Below are 20,974 nucleotides of genomic sequence, written 5' to 3' on the forward strand. Positions count from 1 at the left end.
CATAACTCTTCTGTGATGCATGTACTGTTAAACATTGTTGGTAGACGTAGAAAAAACGAATTAGAGTGTGAAAAATGTTTTAATGTGACTTTACTCTTAACAAGACTCTAAGTTCACAGTGAAGCCCAACGTTGGCCAAACACCCTTTTATTTAAACATAAAAGTATATATATATATATGTATTATATACTATATACTGCAGAAATATGAGAGTAGTAACATACTATGACATCACAAATTAACTATAGTAGGTTACAGTCACTAAGTAATTGTTAATAAGACTTTAAATTTGAGCATGAAATGTGATATTAGCCAATTCTGTCATCAAAAACAACTAAAAATAATAATAATTCCATATTAAAGTATTACATCATAGTAACAGTAATTGTAGTAAGTGGTACTGTATTTTGGTGGAAAGTATATTGGTTGCCATGTTAAAGTTTGTAAAAAATAAATAAATAAAAGGTATCAGATATCATGAGAATGGAAAATACCCCGGACATTCACGGCATGTCCTTTCAGTTCTGTACAGACAGCGAGAGTGTGGTTTGGCTTTTAACACCGCTGCTTTTAGCCATCGCTCAGAAAGCCCACAGCAAAAACAGATGATGCTAGTGGAAATTCCCCACTGCATATCATCATATCACTTCCTTGTTTTATACCTCGCTTTACAGTTGCCATTTAAAAGCACCATCAGGCCACAGCCATTTAAAATCATCTTCACAAACAATAATTATATAATAGTGCTAGGTATTTGGCTAGAATATTTATTTCCACTATACTGTTATTAGTTTGTAAAGAGCTTAACAGCTGTGATAGGGGATTGTTTATTATTGTGACACATCAAGCATTACTTCCTACTCTTGATGTGATGTTTTGCATGTCAATGAAAGGGGGTTATATTTGAACTTCCCCTCTAAAAAGCAGTGTGGTTAAAGTCGCAGTTTATTCTCTGTATGCTGGAATTGTTACATCATTTGGATTTAGGACTAAAAGACTTGAAGTAAACCAGGACTACAGGTATTAATCAATTGAAATCATGGATGGAAGTTTACAGACATCCCTGTCAGAGGAGGATTCTTCCAGCAAACACCCCTCTTTACCTGAAGAAAATGAACAGAAGACATCAATTCAGTCTGAGTGGGTATTATTTTACAGTCTTATAAGTTTAATCAGAAAACATATAAACTCTAGAACATATAAAGATAGATGTGAAGTATCTGGACCATTAGAAGTGTATACAGCATAGTATTCGACATTATAAAGTGTTATATTATATTATTATTATACAATCTCTGTTTTTGTAATAATTTGCAAATCAGATGGGTGATTTTTAACAATAATATGTGATGCTTACAATGGTACATGTTAAAAAATGTTTTTAGTGTAGATCGTCCAGCCACAATATAGTTCATAAAATGGTTTTATGGTAAATAAAATGGTCTTTCAGTATCTCTTATTGCTGACAGTAATTTCTTGCACTATAATATCTTAATGGCCCCTATAAAACAGCTTAACCAATGTGTTATAGCACTACACCATTTAATTTCGATTCGTCCGTCCTTTTCTTTAAAAACAATAAATAAACAAGGTTACAATGTGGCACTTACAATGAAAGTGAATGGGGCCAAATTTTGGAGGGTTTAGAGCCAGGAATGTGAAGCTTACAATTTTATAAAAGACCTCTTCTGTTAAAATTCATGTATAATTTGATCTGTAAAGTTGTTTAAATCATCGTTTACCGAGATTACAGGGTTTAGGCTATACGTCATCATGGTAACAAAGTTGTAAAACTGGATATAACTTTACATACAAGAATAGTAAGAGATCTTATCACACTAAAATCATGTTAACATGCATATTGTTTGACTCTTGTTTCTATACTTTTGAAACAGTGAGAATTTTAACATTTATGGATTGGCCCCATTGACTTCCATTGTAAGAACCTCACTGTAACCAAGAATTTTACTATTTTTTATTATTATTATTATTATTATTATTTTATCTCCCTTTTTCCCAATTTGGAATGCCCAATTCCCACTACTTATTACGTCCTCGTGGTGGCGCGGTCACTCACCTCAATCCGGGTGGCGGAGAACAAGTCTCAGTTGCCTCCGCTTCTGAGACCGTCAATCCGCGCATCTTATCACGTGACTCATTGTGCATGACACCGCAGAGACTCACAGCATGTGGAGGCTCATGCTACTCTCCGCGATCCACGCACAACTTACCACACGCCCCACTGAGAGCGAGAACCACTAATCGCGACCACGAGGAGGTTACCCCCTGTGACTCAACCCTCCCCCTCCCTAGCAACCGGGCCAATTTGGTTGCTTAGGAGACCTGGCTGGAGTCACTTAGCACGCCCTGGATTCGAACTCACGACTGCAGGGGTGGTAGTCAGCGTCAATACTCGCTGAGCTACCCAGGCCCCGCGATTTTTGCTGTTTTGCGGTAATCAACATTATGCCACAAATGTTATCGATTGAGCTTAACGTGAATTAATTCCGGAATATTGTTTTAATACATTTTGATGACTTACTATTGAAACGACTCATTGAATTCATAGCTTTCATTAGCAAGGACTGAGGTGAGATGATAAATACTACATAAAACTAACACATATTGATGGCGAGCGGCCACAACTATCCACACACTTCATTTGAATATACACTTGTGTGACGTCCTCAGGGAAAATAAAAAAAGTGCCTGTGTTTCACATGATAAGGGAAAAAGGAACAGAAACCCACTCAACTAAAATTCCCCCCAAGGTTTTATATAGTAATGATTCATTTTTATGGGATCGCTCATGTGTTTCTGTGCGTGGCACCATGTTTTTGTCCTTATTGTGTCACAGTTTCACTTTAGATGAGTCATTCACCATGAGACTGTATAGTGAGTGATGGGAACGTGGGGGAAATTAGCATATAATATCCAGAATTAATCAATTATTTTTTCTGCAGTTTCAAATTCTCCAAGTCCATTACTGTACTTTTACAACATCAAAAACCGCACAGTGTTGTTTACTATGGAAATAATCAGGTTACTAAGGAAAATAAATAGATGCTTGATTTAGTCTATTATTATCTACTAAATAACTGAATTGCTTGTTCTGATGTCCTCGGATTTCTGAGGTAAAAAAAAAACAAACTTATTACTGTATCACCTCTCATATTTGGGTCATTGAAGTGGCCCTCATCATCCAGATCTATTATTATCAAAAATACAAATGCAATTCAGCTTCTGGTGCTTAAAGTAAAAAAATGTCATGTGGTGTAACCATCCAGAGACAGTAAACGAGAAAGCAGTCTCATTAAAAGTTGACGTTTTTGAAAAAAGAAATGTTGACATGAGTAGTGAAGAATAATATTACTATTATTTATTTAAAAATAAGCAGCAAAACAATTTTATTTTAAAGGTGCACTCACTAATTTTTTTCCTCATTAAAAAAGTTTTACTCCTAAAGAAATGAATTTATTTTTTAATCATATGTATAAAATCATGAACACACACATGAGATGAAGACTCCAGTCATATCAGTAACCTTATAAAAGCTGTTTTATTCTACATGGAGAGGGTCCGCACATGGGGGCTGCCATGTTAGAATCACATGACCAGCCGAATACTACTGGCTTAATCTCAGTAACCGTCCTGTTATTTGACACTTTCACTCATTGATTAAAGTAATCATGGCTGACTGTGAATAGTGAATTTCTACAAAGGCATCTGTAACTAAAAACTAATGATTTTGAATGATGCTGCATCCACGCCACTAGGGGTCACTGTACGTCCAAGATAACAAAAAAGTTGCTGAGAGCACCTTTAAAATATGATTAACATTTGAAAAAAATATTGTCTGCCAAATCAAAGTCATGTGGTGTAACCAAAAATATGCAGCCATTTTGAAAAAACAAACAAACTAAAAACAGAGAGGACCCCTTTAGATCATCATGAATGTATATGAAGGTTTTAAAAAATATAATTTTGTCTTATCATTAAATATCAATGTTTTGACATTTTTATGAAATGGCCTTTTTGTCAGGTTATGTAGTGTAACCGTTAGAAAATTTCTTGATATTCTTGACATGATTTATTCAAGGTGCAAGGAAAATATATAAATACCTTTTACTTAATGATTACACCACATGACATCTTTAACGTTAATAAATAAAATAGTAGAAAATGTAAAAAAAAAAAAAAAGGGGAAACATAAACATCACATTTCTATGAACTTGACACGTGTTTTAAACTAGATCTCTAAAAACGTTCTAATTTTTTCACCTCAAACAACCTTATTTGTTAATGACCCATTTACACTGCCTGAACAAAAAAAGAGTTGCATACTCTAATATTTCGTTGGACCGCCTTTAGATTTGATTTAATTCGTCGTGGCATTGTTTCGACAACCTTATGCAACGTTACAACATTTATTTCTGTCCAGAGTTGCATTGATTTTTGGCTGAGATCTTGTATTGACGACGGGAGAGTCGAACCACTCCGTAAAGTCTTCTCCAGCACATCCCAAAGACTTTCAATGGGGTTAAGGTCAGGACTCTGTGGTAGCCAATTCATGTGTGAAAATGATTCCTCATGCTCCCTGAACCACTCTTTTACAATCTGAGCCCGATGAATCTTGGCATTGTCATCCTGGAATATGCCCATCCCGTCAGGGAAGAAAAAATCCATTGATGGGATAACCTGATCATTCAGTACATTCAGGTAGTCAGCTGACTTCATTTTATTGCCGCATAACGTTGCTGAGCCTCGACCTGACCAATTGAAGCAACCTCAGATCATAACACTGCGTCCAGAGGCTTGTACAGTGGGCACTATGCATGACGGGTGCATCGCTTCATTCACTTCCCTTCTTACCCTGAAGCGCCCATCGCTTTGGTATAGGGTAAATCTGGACTCGTCAGACCACATGACCTTTTTCCATTGCTCCACAGTCCAAGCTTTATGCTCCCTAGCAAATTGAAGTCGTTTTTTTCCGATTAGCCTCACTAACAAGTGGCTTTCTTGTGGCCACAAAGCTGTTTAGTCCGAATCCTGTAAGTTCTCGTCACATTGTGCATGTGGACATGCTCTTTCTTTCACTATTAAACATAGCTGTGAGTTCTACTGTTGATTTTTTACGATGTGACTTCACCAAGCATTTTGTGATCTCAGATCACGATCATTCAAGATTTTTTCTGACCACAATTCTTCTATGAAAGCTGACGGTTCACCACTATCCAGGTTTTAATAATGCGTTGGACCGTTCTTAACCCAATTCCAGTGATTTCAGCAATCTCCTTAGTTGTTTACTTTGCTTGATGCAATAATTTGCCCCTTCTGAAACACAGTAACTTCTTTTCCACGACCACGGGATACGTCTTCAGACATGGTTGTTTAAGAAATGAGAAGCTACACACTGCATCAGTTAGGGTTAAAAGAATTGTTGCCAGCTGAAACATATTAATCACTGCAATAATGATCCAATCATAGACTCTTAAGTATCTGCTTATTTAAATCCAAATAAATTTTGGTAGTGTAGCTACACATCAACAACAACATCTATTATGAAATTCGTCCTTCCCAATTAAAGAGGGGTAATACATTTTCAGCTTATGTCTGAGGGTGCACACTGCACAGGCTCGAAACATAATGTTAACCAACAGCCAAATAGCTATTTAGGTAGTGTTTTAGCAAACTTACATAGAAGTCTGGATACAAATCAAACCTTGTCCTATTTTTAACTTGTTCAATAACCTGTCACCATTCGAAATACATCACAGGGTGCAACTTGCAAATTTCGTTTCATGTTAATTTTAAAAACAATATACAGTAAGTTAATGCGAGGCCCACAAAATGTGTAAAAAAAATATGCCTGTGTATGTTTTAGGCAGCAAGAGGATGCTGCACAGGAGGAGTTACTCCCGTCTGGTGAGGAGCAGGTGACCCTCATCACAGAAAGTATGTCCATCACCTCTGCTGATGAGGAGAAACTGCAGCTCCTCAACAAAAACACTGAACTTCGCAGACTCAACAAAGAGGTGAAAAACAAAAATCACAAAGACAGTTGTGTAATGAATCATTTTTGAAACCACCTTTAAAATGTAAGAAAAAGTGAATTTCCCCCAGTTGCAACATCTCAAAACCAGTTTGACCTGAGGTTGACACCAGAATCTATTTAAGGGAAATAAATAGTACATTAAAGGAATGTTCCTACAAAAGTAATTTCGACTCATCCCTCACTTATTTTATTTATTTATTTAAAAAATAAAAAGCATAAATCTGGTTTACAGTGAGGCACTTATAATGGAAGTGAATGGGGCCAATGCATAAACATTAAAAAACAAACCGTTTCAAAAGTATTGCCACAAGACATAAATGTTAACATGTTAACTTTATTTTAATTTGATAAAAAACAGTGATTTACTGGCTTAATGGCGTTTACCAGATTACAGGTTTCACTGGCGTTACATAGTCACAATAACAAAGTTGTATTATTGGAGATAAATTCACCTAGATAAGGTTAGTAAGCGATTTTATAACACTAAAATCATGTTAACGTATATAACGTTTATGTTTTGTCACTATACTTTTGAAACAGAGTGTATTTTAATGTTCATGGCCCCATTGACTTCCATTGTAAGTGCCTCACTGTACCCACAATTTGTGGGGTTTTTAATAAACGAGGGACGAGTCGAAATAATTTTTTGTGGTAATCATGATTATGCCACAAATGCTGTCGACTGAGCTTAACTTGTATTGAACCTGAAATATTCCTTTCAAAAGCCAAACGCATTAACTACGCCAACACTGAAACTGAGGAAATGGCTTCAAAGCTTTTTGACTGTCCAACCCAATGTTAATTATAAAACAGTTATACAGTTTGCAATATTGCACAAAAGAAAAGGACCAAGGAAAAGTAGAACAATGGTAGAGGGGAACTTGAGGGTAAAATGAATGTTATTCTGATGTTATATGAATGTGTTTGTGTGCCTATCAGCTGATGAAGCTGAATGAGGAGTGGGATCATATCTATCACAGCACCAGTGTGGGTCTTCAGCAGCGTTTAGCAGCTCTAGAGGAGGAAAGTTCAGTGCTCAAACAGCTCAACAGCAGACTGATGCTCAAAGTCGACCATGAGCAGGTATGATGCCAGACACACACTCACTTATCGTGCCTGATCCAATAAAAATAACATGACTGTGGTGACATATTATCCGGCTCCTTACACGTATCGCAGTAGTTCTGAGTTAAAATGTCCACTGAAAGCGCTAGAAGCCGGCTAAGTGTTCTCCCAAACAGATGAGGTTTTTAGGGTTATTTCTTTATTGAGTAAACCCTTCCTTAAACCTAAACCTAACTGATAGTGTCATAAAAATCAAATGTGAGATGAAAACACAATTGTTGAAGCAACCATGTCACTTTATACTTCAATTTCAGCTCACATGTCAACTTGCATGCTCTTCAGGACTCAGAACCCAGTCCTTTATGTTGCAAGTGCAATGCTCTATCAGTTGAGCTACCATGCAATTTAATCACACTTGAGTCATGCACTATATTACAAGTGATTAGATGTCATTAGATAGCGCTGTGTGAGGAACAGGGTGAAAAATAAGTGTTTATGAACTGATAATCTGCCATTTTACTCGTGATTTGTGTGAAAGGGAATAAAAGTGATTGTTGTTGTAGCACCTCTAGTGTTCATTTCACCAGGAAACTGGAAACAAGCCACATAAAATTCATTTTGCAAAAATTTTGGTATAGTAACGTGGTTCTTTGAGACCAGGTTGATCCACTAGAGGTGCACTAAATAAGTATGCATCTCAATAGCAGTTATTTGGGATCAATACTTAAATTCTATTCAATGTATCTCAATAAACTGACTTAAATACCATTAGTCTGGTATTACCATGATTTTTGGACACTGTAAATAGTTAATACAGGCAGCTACTGTACCTTAAAGGTGCTGTAAGCAATTTTAGAGTTCTGAAGCTTTGAGCCGTTGAAATAGCCACGCCCCCTTTTTCCAAAACCCGACCTCCAAAGATAAATTTGAGACCAACACAGAGCAAAAGAGCAGCATTGTTTGTTCCTGTGGCTGTCAAATTCAACAGTGGCACAATAGCGCCCTCAACTGACAAACATTATGAATCATAGCCTCTTCAGCACACATGGGCAACTTACGGCCCGCCTCCGCTGGCCCGTGGATCATTTATCCTAAAAGCGTTTTTTTAATTGGACTGGGACATAACACACCTCCACAAGCATTTAACATGCTCAGAGTTGCCAGATAAGAGATGCAAACCCCCCAAGTAGAGATTTATACTTGGGCAAATTTGAAAGATTCCACCTAATGTCATACTTATTTTGTGCAATCTGGCAACCATGCATGCAGGTGTGCTTTTTCTAGCTCTTGCTTTCCCCTTTGAACAAACTCTCATGTGATATTCTTCTGCTCAAGGAAAAGTGTGATACAGCCACTCCGTGTCCATTCTTGAGGCTGCTTGTGATGTTTGGTGCAACTAAGTTTGCAAGCAAACCTTCTCAGTGATGATCTTTAATAAAATATAAACATAGATCTCGGCATCATTGACACACGGAGGGGTAATCAAGTCATGCAGCCTGTTTTACTCAGTTGTGTGCTGAATGGAAAGCCAAACCATCGACGAGACCGCATCATGACCCTTTTAGCGCATAAACGGGTAATGTTTTGAGAATTAAATAAGTCAACTGGCCCGCTTTGCGACAACATTAAAAGTTCTATAATTTTTATTTTTTTTTTATTTATTTTTTTTTTTGTAGAGTGTTATATTGAATAATAAATGACCAGGGAAGTAAAGATGGTAAAATAAATAATTTATAATTATGCTCAGCTTTTATTCATTTTTATTATGCCTGATGGAAAATTATCTACCTTTGTAGAGCAATACTTTTTCAGAATACAGTTTCAGAATAGTCCCATCCGTCACATATACACTTCAGAAAATTGAGTACACAACTATTTCTGGGCTTAAAAGGTACAAGAACAAAATCACTGCGGAATATTGTATCTCAAAAGGAGTAGCTACAATGTGGCCTCCTATGCACTACTTAAAGCTCGATGTGGCCCCTGTACCAAAATAAATGCCCACCCCTGCTATTCAGATACAATACTATGAGAACAAGCAAAATGATTGACAGGTGAAAAGTGTCAATGTCCAATTTTTTTTTTTTTTTTTTTTTTTTGCTGTTTACAGCTGTCACAGAGACCAGTGAGATACCTCAGGACACTTATTTCATTAATATCTTTAAGGGAGTAGGAACATTTTTTGCATACTTTTCAAAGAAAAAAATCGCTTACAGCACATTTAAGGAGCTAATTAATTTTATTGGAATAATCTATGTAATCAGGTTAATTCAGTCATTAAATGGTATTTTTGACTTGAATAAAACTAGTTAATGTATATGTTACCACAGGAAGCACATTTTCATGGCTAGTAGATAAAATATTTTTGGGGGGCTTGTTCCATAATAATATCATGTTATTTTTAAATAACTTTGGAGTACCATATAAATACCATGGTGTATGAATACCATCTGATATCATCACTGTACCGGCACAGAATCTTATTTTGTAAGAGCAGTAAAAATACATACAGTACTACAGATACATGTGAATCAATTTAAAGGAATGTTCCTGGTTCAATACAAGTTAAGATCAATAAACAGCATTTGTGGAATAATGTTGATTACCACAAAAATAATTGCGACTCATCCCTCCTTTTCTTAAAAAAAAAAGCAAAAATCGAGGTTACAGTGAGACACTTACAATGGAAGTGAATGAGGCCAAATTTTAGAGGGTTTAAAAGGCAGAAATGTGAAGCTTATAATTTTATAAAAGCACTTGCATTAATTCTTCTGTTAAACCTTGTGTATTATTTGTAGGATTGTTTTAGGGAGATGCATTTATCACAAAAATGTATGCTCAACTGTTTAATGCAATAAGAGGAAGACAATAATAGCAGCATAAGCTAAACAAGAACAAACCGAATCGACAAAGAGGAACACAGATCACAAATAAAAGCTCAAGATGAACCCACATGATAAATGCCACCAAAGAACAGCTTCACAGTTCACCACAGAACTAAACAAACACCTTGGTGACATACAATAGACTCAACAAAAATCATGTATGTAGAGGTTCACAAAGCTGGAATGTCTGAAAGGACTGCCGTTCAGAATATGCTTCTCTGCAAGGCCGAATATAACACGTATAAAATGAATAATCTGGTGTATGGTGCACAAAACCAGAACATGTGAGTGATGAAAAAAGCAATATGGGTGATGAGTCATCTCACACCCGGTGTATTACATCTGGATGGGTTTATATTTGAAGAAAGTGAAAAGGACGCCTTCAGGTCATGATCTTGTTGGAATAATTATATTGGATGATTGCTCTGCATGGTCGAGAGCCAAGAATATGAGGCTGTTCTACAGGTGCACTCTACAGCAAGATGACATTTGAGATGAAAGTGTCATAGAAGCACCACAAAATCACATGGTTGCTTTAGCCAGTGACTGTTTTAGTTTGTATGGTGTCCTAGGCGAACCCCCCCTTCAGCACCCTCACAACCGCCAATATGCGTCTCTCTCCCCTTCAAACTGGCATCTCCGGATCCCCTTTATCTCGCTCTCCCGCTGATCACCTGATTCACACTGGCCGTGCGTCCTCAAGGCCTGGCCACGCCCTCCTTGTTGCACTCCTCCTCCACCCGATTCAGGCTGGGGTGCCACTGGACTAACTCAACCCCCCCCCCCGCCCTTCCAGCCATTCTGACAGCCAGTGGTCCACCCCGCCTCCTGAGAACCTGGGGGAGAGATGAGGGGAAGTGTGGGGAGAGGGAAAGTGCGAGCGAGAGACACAAAGAGAGAGAGAGAGAGAGAGAGAGCCGGTTCCTGGACACGCTGTCGCCCGGTCCTCAACCACTCCTCCGCCCTCTGTTGGACGACAGCTCACTCCTCTCCCGGCGGATGGCAGCGAGTCCTCCTTCCCCTGTCGGATGGAACTGCTACTTTCCTTCTTCGGCGGACGGTAGCAGTTCCTTCGGCTCTCGGCGGCCATCTGCCTGGGGACAGAGGGGTCGCAGCGGCTTCTCCCCTGGCGGATGGCAGTGGCAAGGACTCTGCGACAGCGCATCCCTCCTCCCTCCCGGGTTTCAGTACCACTGTAACAGTTCAGTGGTGGGCAAGGAGGAGGCAGGAACCGGCTGACCAATCAGCATAAAGGTTTAATGATATAAATGAACTTAAAACAACATAAAACATAATACAAACACAGACCCACATGCAGCGTGGCCAGGTGCGTCTCTCTCCCTCGAACTGGAGTCTACGGCTCCCCTTTATCTCGCTCTCCCGCTGATCACTTGATTCAGCACCAGCCGTGCGTCCTCACGGCCCGGCCACGCCCTCCTCCTCATCACAGTATGTTTAATATGCAAATAAAGAAAGTTGTCATTTAGACTATGCTTACATTCAAAGTGCATGACATTACACCCATTGCAGGGACAGTCCTCAAGTAGCATCCTGATGCCTAGTTCATGTCAAGGGCACAATGGTTATAGCGTCTGGACGACTTCTTATTGTGTTTGAACCTGCAACTTTCTCTTATTCAGTACACGTCACCACTCTGAACAACAACTAGCTGAACAGAGTAATTTTGATTTATAGTGTCATACAGCAATAAGGTTGTCATTTTACAAGTTTATAAAAAAAATTTTGTTAAAAAAAAACAAAAACAAAAACATTTGATCCTAGTATTTGAATGGATGTGTTTGTGTCGGTAGAGTTGCTGAGACATTTCATATTTTACCACGAGACATGGAAATTGCCCTTATTTATTTTTTTTTACACTTTCACCCAAAACTCCTACTCTAATTTCAATGTGTCTGAAAATCTTCAGAATTGAGTAAAAAAAAAAATTGTAATTTCTAATACAATTATCATTGGAGTTAATGTGCCTTGAAAAAAATAAGTAGTTTTATAAAAAAGCAGCATCTAGATTTCACCTAGGTCTTTTTTGACCCACGAATGCATTTAAAGGGGTGAAGTTACATATGCGATTTAGGGTTAAAACTCGATAGAGCATTAACCTTAAAAACCTTATTTGTTTGGGGAGGAAACTGAACTCACTTTTAGTGCCACACAGTGGACATTTCACCTAAGAACTGTCGCTATATGTGTAAAGCAGTGGTTTGCAACCTTTTTGACTCCAAGGCCCCCCACTGTCCAAGACCATATTTGAAGGCCCCCTCGCCCAAAACTAGATGTGTCTGGTTAAAATAATTAATCATGTATAATTTTTGATTCTAGAAGTTTCAGAAAGAGTACATTTATAATTTGTGGACATACATCTTACATAGTACATCAGTTTTTTTTAGCATTTTAATTAAGTTGGATTATTTTAATATTTATTATTTTAAATTAATTTTAAGTCATCTTGAGACCCACTTGGAAGTGTGCTGAGGCCCCCTAGTGGGTCCCGGCCCTCTGGTTGAGAACCACTGGTGTAATGAACCGCGTAATTTCATTTTGCAAAAATGTCACAACAGTCATGTCATTTTTTGGAGGTCAGGCTGGTTACATGTCAAAGCAAACTCTTTAAAAAGTTCTTCAATTGCTTTTTGAAGCACATCAGGATTAGCAAAGACCCCTCTTTTTATCAAGAACTATTTTGGTAAAAAAAAAATTATGTTGCATTACAGGTTCTTCAAATCAGTGTTTTGGTTTTTTTAGGGTTCATTTAAAGGTTTAGTTCACCTAACAACGAAGATTCTGTAATCATTTACTAACCTTTATGTGAATCCAAACCCATATGAATTTCTTTCTTCCTTGGAACACAAAAGAGAAGTTTTATTTTATATTTGGGGGGGATTTCCCAGTTGCCTCTGTGTCTGAGACCATCAACCCACACATCTTATCATGTGGCTTGTTGAGTGTGTTGCCACAGAGACATAGTGTGTGTGGAGGCTTCACACCACCCACCATGGCATCTGCACTCAACTCACCTTGCACCCCACTGAGAACAAACCACATTATAGTGACCATGAGGAGGTTACTCCATGTGACTCTACCCTCCCTAGCAACCAGGCCAATTTGGTTGGAGTTACTCAGCACACCCTGGGATTTGAACTAGCAAGCTAGCAAACTCCATGGGTGGTAGCCAGCATCTTTTACCATTGAGCTACCCAGGCCTCACTTTTCCATATTATTAAAATGAATGGTAACAAGGACTGTCCAGCTCCAAAAATGACACACACACACACACACACACACACACACACACACACACACACACAAAACCCATAAAAGTATAACAAAAAGTTGTCCATACTGCTTTGTGCACTATATTCCAAGCCTTCAGAAACCATATGATAGCTTGATAACACTTTACAATAAGGTTCTATTCGTTAACATTAGTTAATGCATTTGGTATCATGAACAAACAATTAACAATATTTTTAACAGCATTTATTCATCATAGTTAATTTCTAAAAATATAATTATTAAAACACAATTATTCATTGTTAGTTCATGTTAGTGTCTCTGTGGCGCTATACAAATTCATTTGTTTTGAAATTCATCTGTTTCATCACTTTCTTCGATTAAAAAATGGATCACGTTGCGAACTTGCGATCAATCAAAAGATGCACGAGAGCCTATGATGTTTGACTTTAGATTTGAGAGCTATGGCAAAGGGGAAGATTTTCAGTGAATAACAAGCCTCAAACAAACCTACTGAATGAATTCAGAAGACTTGGAATATAGTGCATGAGGACTACTTTTAGGATACATTAATGGTATTTTTTTTGGTACTGGTCAATATAGACTTTTATTGTGTGGAAAACAGCAAGAGAGATTCATTGAAATTTCCCTTTTTATGTCTCATTGAAGAAAGAAAGTTATATGGGTTTGGAACAATTTGAGGGTGAGTAAATAATGGAGCTTTTATTTTTGGGTGAACCATCCCTTTAAGCATTAGTGCATAGTTAGTTCTCTAAAAAAACTCTACAAAAATAGATATATACATATGCGAACGCTGACATGTTTTGTTTACCTGTATGTGTGTGTATGTGCAGCATAAGAGGGAGTATTACGAACACACACTGATGCAAGAACTGAAGAAGAACCAGCATCTTCAGGAGTATATTAGACTGCTGGAGAGCCACCTGCACCAAACAGACCTAAACCACTGGCCAACAGGGACACAGGTGAGCGAACAAAGTCAGTCATGCAAGCTGTTTAAGCTACATGGCTCACCTCTGACTTTTTTTTTTTTATGTACTTTTCTTTCTTCGGAAGATGCCAGATATCAACGGCATCTCAGAGGCTCACCTCCAGAGAAACACTAAGCCATCTGTGGAGGTACGATCGTCTCCTGGGCTTCCAGTGTCTCCAGACGCAAAGTCTAGCCGAAGACTGGCTGGCATGGGAGCAGAGTACCAGACAGACCCCGTGAGAGAGGTACAGGATCTTAAAGAACAACTGGAGGCGCTGCGATGTCAGGTGATTCACATGTCATCATAACATTCACTGCTATGTTCTAGAGTGGACCAAAGACTTGCTGCTTCATGCTGAGTTTAAAATGGACTTATTTAAAACCTGTTAAAGCTCATTGACCCCAGCCATGGGACTGACTTTACTTTGCATGCATTGGTTCACATTTACTAAATATTCTACTGTCTAAAAATGTTAATAATGATGGCAAATGATACATCTGTAAATGTGAATGAATGAATTAGAATTTTATTAGACATTAGAAGAACTGCAATTTTAATGGCAAAGCACTTTGGCTTCAATTAGGCTGATTAATTTGATGATTTATCATTATGTAAAATGGCTGTTGATTGTTAGGGGTGGTTTACATGAATATATCTTGCATTTTAAATGCCTACCCTAAGGCTATAATATCTAAAAAAATAAAAAATATATGTATTTATTTATTTATTTATTTATTTATTTATTTTTGTCTTGTTGTGTTTTTCTATATATACGGATATTTTCTATTCACTTTTTATTTGTACAATTTTTTTTATTATCTCTGTCTTGTTGTATTGTTTGTGCACTGGAAGCTTCTGTCACCAAGACAAATTCCTTGTATGTGTAAGCATACTTGACAATAAAGCTCATTCTGATTCTGATAATATACAGTACATTCAAATGCACAGGTGAATCTCATGAAGAACTGTGTAGGTCATACTTCACATCAAAATTAGAATAAATAAATAAATAAATAAGGACTTATATTTTGCATAACGTTTATGAAACCCATTTTAGGACCATTAAGATTTGTATGCATTGTTACATTATTATAACGACGACGAAGCACATATCCCCCCAAATTCTCATTACCGAAATGTAAAAAAAAATTATTTTCATTACTGTAATACAAATGTAATTTTATAGTTTATTCAGAATCTATTATTTTTTCATATTACAGTAGTCTACTGACAATTGGGGAGGGGAACTGTCCTTTACTGTCATGATAAATAGCACAATGCAAAAAATAAATCCATCTTAATGGTCCTAAAAATAGGCCGCATTTTTATTTAATTATTATTAAATATTATTCAAATAACTGCTAGAATTAAATACTCTTAAATATAGAAATTAATGTCACATTTCTTTTAATTTTCGTGTAAAATAGGACCTATACATTTCTTGACAGTTTTTGTGAGATTTACAATAGGCCTATGTAACAATTATGTATAATGTCTGTTGGTTGCCATGAATGTTTTTATTTATTTATTTATTTATTTATTTACAAAAATATATACAGTATTACAGAATTATATTACTTTTAAAATAAATACGCTGAGGCTATACAGTTAGGTTAAAGACAGCACAGGAACATGCACACTTGAACACACTGGCAGTCTAAAATTGTAATGCATTTTTTGATTCTATACAACTACAGACTGAAATATATGAAGCCGATTATAAAACGGAGCATAAAGACCATGAACGCATGCTGCAGGAGAATAAAAGACTGCGGCGCAGAGAGGGAGAGATGCGTCAGCAGATGGCGCTGCTGCAGGAGCAGGTGAGCACTGGAGCATAGTGTACACCACACTACAGTACACTACACTGCACACTCAAGACTAAACTATCACTATTTTTCTATAGGACAGTTATCTTCTACCAGGGGCGCTTGGTAGTAATTTTTTGCATGTTAAAATACATTCTCCTTTCCTAGTTAAATATGCAGAAACAACTATAAACACATCACATGCACAATATGCATGAACCATCTACTGCCAACACACGCTCCATCAGACATCATTTTACATAGGAACAAGTCGCCAAGTCTTTATATTGATGCAGTAATAAATGCAATAGACACTTAATAGGATACTTAAAACATTTTCAAATGTAGGTCCTATTAAAATATGCACAGATATTATTACCTGACTCGATTGAGGCAGCACACTAAAGAATTAACAAAGTTGAGCAAGCTAACCATAATATGTGGCTTATGAAACTACCAACTACTCTACTGAAATTTTAGCTACGCTGAATGCTAGGCTTCAGAGAAACTGGCTAGTTACACAAGCTACATAACATTAAAGAGATAGTTCACCCAAAAATGAAAATTATCTCATCATTTACTCACCCTCATGCCATCCCAGATGTGTATGACTTTCTTTCTTCTACAGAGCACAAACGAAGATTTTTATAAAAATATTTCAGCTCTGTAGGTCCTTAAAATGCAAGTGAATGGTGATCAAAACTTTGAAGCCCTAAAAAGCACATAAAGGCAGCATAAAAGTAACCCACAGGAGTCCAGTGGTTTAACCCATGTCTTCTGAAGCGATTTAACTGGGTTTGGCTGAGAACGAACAAAAATATAACTAATTTTCCCCTATAAATCTTGACATCAGTAGTCTCCTTGGCGATCATGATTTCAAGCTTAATTAAACTTCCTGTAAGCGCTCTGTGCACGTGTAAAGCGCTAAGAAGTGTAATCGAGTTTAGGGTTAGGGTCGGAGTTGTCCAAATGACTCAGACTGAATCGCGAATTGATTCAGACCCTTTTACTGAGCCGTTGTCTGATTCTTCAAAAAGAACAGACTCAAAAGAGTGATTAATTGCCAATCAGGTTTGGACTAGTTAAATATAATAAAATGGACTAGTTAATAAAATACAGGACACACGACTTGATTGCTGAAATATTGTCAGGGCAAATGTAACGCTGTAGCATGTAGTGTGATAGAATGTTGATTTTTCACCTGCAAATGTTGGGCTGGCGTTCGTTAGTTTCAAATCCTTAGCATGTTGTTGTTCTTTTTAGTTAACGAAGCATTCACATTCTTTTCCATTGTTTCGGTAAACGCGCTCATTTGTCGCCACCTTCTGGTCTATGACATCTGCAGAAATGGTGACTGAACGAGTCAGTGAACAAATCTATTTGGTGGATGAATTCAAAAGACTCGAGTCACTGGGATGAATCAAAGTCCCCATCACAAGACCCGACATGTCAACTTCTGCATCAACCAATAGTTTGAGTTTTGCTCAAATTTGTTTGTCCGACCAATATATTTAGGGACAATGTTTGGGAAACCTCTTTGTGAAGTCATTAGTGGTGCTTGCTAAGGAAAGCATTAATATTATATGAAATAAAAGATATAAAAGGATGAAAAGTTTATGTAATAATTCAATATATACTGTATAATGGAAATGTCTTGTTTATTTAAGCAATTTTTGTTACAATGTAAACAGCATGACTTTATATATGAGTACATGAATCTATTTCACATGAATGTTCTCACCAGTAGATGACACCGTAGGTCCTGTTCACCACAAGCATCATCTGCTGAGAGTGTCACAGATTTCCATTGTATTTTAGAGTCTATATTATCCAGTTACAGAAAACAAAGAGGCTCACTCACAACAGGAAATGCTCTTATGTGTTTTTTTCAGGGACTAAGAGCAGAATGTAATACTCATGAATATTATCTAAAGCATTATTTCCATCCAATTAAAAGATCAAATTGCAATTTATCATATTTCATTTGTAGAATTTGGTTTATTGTCATTTTTGTGTCTCCTGAAGGCATGGTGTGTAACTTAAGAATACATAGCACAGGGGGCATGGGTAGCTCAGCAAGTAAAGACACATACATATTATTTGTTACTCAAGGTAGCGCTGTTGTTTCAGTGATTTACATTCGACATTGCTATTTGACGAAGAAGCAATGTGGAAGTAAATAATAGCAAGTGTAACACATAAACAGTACGATTTTGCTATTGTCATTTGGGTGTACTACTGAAATTATGTAAGTTGTGTATTTAGACTCAAAAAGTGCCTGAGAAAGTATATGTGTAGCTTTTGTGTAGATTATGTATTATGTGTAGATCAATATGTGTTTGAAAGCCAGTTGCATTTCATTAAATTTCAGTGTTGAAGTGCTGTTCTATATTTGTTGCATCTGTTGCATTTGTTGTATCTGGGCATTTTGTATGTTTGGCGAAACAACCATGCATTTAAGGGAGTAACAGTGTATGAAAGCAACTATCAAACCATCAAACATTTCTAGTATGTTTTAAGTGATTTTTTTATGTTTGCTATCTCAGTTAAAGGTGTATGAAGATGACTTTCAGAAGGAGCGTTCAGACAAACAGATTCTCCAGAGACTGCTGATGAAGAAAGCTCCTGCCGTGAAGGACCCGGTTCTGGTGCATCGCTGCAACAATGAGCAGGACCGGTCCAAAACAGAGAGACGAAAACACAGAGAAGAGCAGAGGGGCGAATACGTTTGCCCAAAACACCGTGAACATCACAGGCAGCTGGACTTCCCATGAACTGCCAAACATACTGAGGATCAATATTGAGGATTTATCATATTAGAGCAGTGTATACAACATTTTTGTATGTTTTATACTTCCTTTTGTAACTAATATATTTATTTTAGGTTCTTTGTTGTTTTCTTGGAATTTCATATTTTCAACAAAAAATAAATAAAACTAAAAAGTATTGTATTGTTTTAGTTTGGGGATTTTTTCAGCATTTTACAATTGCAGTAAATTGAAACTGTAAACTTTTGTAGAGTCTCACTGTCAGTCAGTCTGATACGGCTGAATGGATGAGAATGTGAAACTCAAACAATCCATGTCACAAGGGTAAATAGTATTATCTTTACAAGCTAATCCATCTTTTGTCCTGCATTGTCATCAGACAAAAATCTTAGTCATGCACTTGTATTGGGTTGCTGATGATTACAAGGGAATGCTTCTCTAAACGGCATTCATCTAGGACTTTGCGTAAATAGTATTTAAATCAAATAGGCTTGTGCAGTCATTAATTGGGTATGCCCTTTTCAGAGTAAAAATGTTTTACTGGTAATACATTACTAGCAGGAAACTATTAAATACGTTTCTGTGGCTTTGACGATAAGGAAAGCAAGGTCCACTTGAGTTTCCTGTATAGGAATCATTTATATTGACAAACTGGGGTTTTCCCAAAGTATTGGCTCACTTGTACTCCTCAACTTATATCTGTTCTGATGGTACGGTCATATATGGGTCATATGTTTGTTTGGGTTTTTTTTTCAGATTACAATGCACAAAACTCACTGAAAATAATCACAAAAAGTAAAAATAAATATATAAATAAATTATATACACATCAAGAACAATTTTTATTCAAAAGAAATGTAATATTTTTAAGGGCTAGGTCTCTCTTTAAATTTGCAGGTCAAATTGAATTTACCAGTTTTGGATAGGTATATTAAAAAAAAAAAAATTGCAATACACATCATGGTTTGTGCTACAGTAAATGGTTTACTCCAAAAAATTATCTTTAAAGATATGTTTAGGAATGTATGGATACTTCAAGTATAAAGGTTAAAGATGTATTTTCTTTTTTCTTTATTAAATTTGTTTTTAGGAAACCATAGATTATAAAAATGTCAATTTTAAAGCATATTTTGCTTTGGGGTGAATTTGGTTTTTACTTCAGACAACAATGGCAAAAATGTTGATTTTTAAGCATGTTTTTCTTTGAGGTGACTTCAGCAAGCTGTGACATTTAATATGCATTTTATTTTATTTTTACACCTAAACTGTTGTTGTGATCATTGCTGTAGAATTTAGAATGAGATACCTTGTGATTGTGTGACTGTGAATCTGTCATAATCAGACAAAAAACTGAAGTCCCCCCTCCGTTGTACGAGTTGGTATCTCCCAACGCGCAATCCCCCTCTAGTGTATACAGCGGTGTCACGTGGTACCTGTTACTTTTTTCAGCGCTGGCCAGGATGGGCTAATCACAGTCGTTTATTATTACTGGATGAGGATTTTTTAAAAATGCTTTTATAGATAATGCTGAGGCAGATTTCCATTCACAGGTATCCTTGAATGAGATTTAAATGTGGATTCATGGAGGATTCTGTTTTCAGAACGTCAAGCGCCCCCTGCAGGAATAAAACTTTGTGTCTCACAAGACAGTCAGTCACTGACAACATGTGCAATTTTGGTCTGTTGGCCTGTTACCCACACAAAATATTTATATGAATTTAGAAAACATGAAATATATCACGAGTCATATATGGAGTCAGTGAAGGTGTTAAAGGCGTCCATAGAAATGATCAATTTTTTTTTTCAGACAGGCATTTCAGATAAGCAGGTAAAAACAAATGTTCTGAAAGGGTTCATGTTTTTTCTGAAACATTAAACCTAATGCTTTTTCTTAATGTTTGATATGATACACAGTGTATAATAAAAGCATAATAAGGCCATTCACCTTATGATCACTTAGAACTGCCCCCAATGCTCTCCAATGTGGCAATACAATCATGTGTATATACAACTATTCATTCATATTATATTTATATTCCATTTATATTTATTTGACATATCCTACCTCTTCTGCACAATACATTAAATCACATAACTGTATATCTATATGTCCCATGTGCAGCTTTAGGACTCTCTGATCACTGTCTGG

At 36.7% G+C, this 20,974-nt stretch overlaps 1 protein-coding gene across 1 annotated transcript; it reads left to right on the forward strand.

Moving 5' to 3' along the window:
- Positions 1 to 725: 725 nt before the first annotated feature.
- LOC127412808 (uncharacterized) lies at positions 726 to 19,008 on the forward strand. Its single transcript, XM_051649461.1, has 7 exons — positions 726 to 1,140; positions 5,885 to 6,035; positions 6,995 to 7,138; positions 14,109 to 14,240; positions 14,332 to 14,535; positions 15,947 to 16,072; positions 18,604 to 19,008. The coding sequence occupies exons 1-7, from the start codon at positions 1,040 to 1,042 to the stop codon at positions 18,829 to 18,831; spliced, it is 1,086 nt and encodes a 361-aa protein (XP_051505421.1). The 5' UTR covers positions 726 to 1,039; the 3' UTR covers positions 18,832 to 19,008.
- Positions 19,009 to 20,974: the final 1,966 nt, after the last annotated feature.

Source organism: Myxocyprinus asiaticus, chromosome 22 (assembly GCF_019703515.2).
Source record: "Myxocyprinus asiaticus isolate MX2 ecotype Aquarium Trade chromosome 22, UBuf_Myxa_2, whole genome shotgun sequence".
NCBI lineage: Eukaryota > Metazoa > Chordata > Actinopteri > Cypriniformes > Catostomidae > Myxocyprinus > Myxocyprinus asiaticus.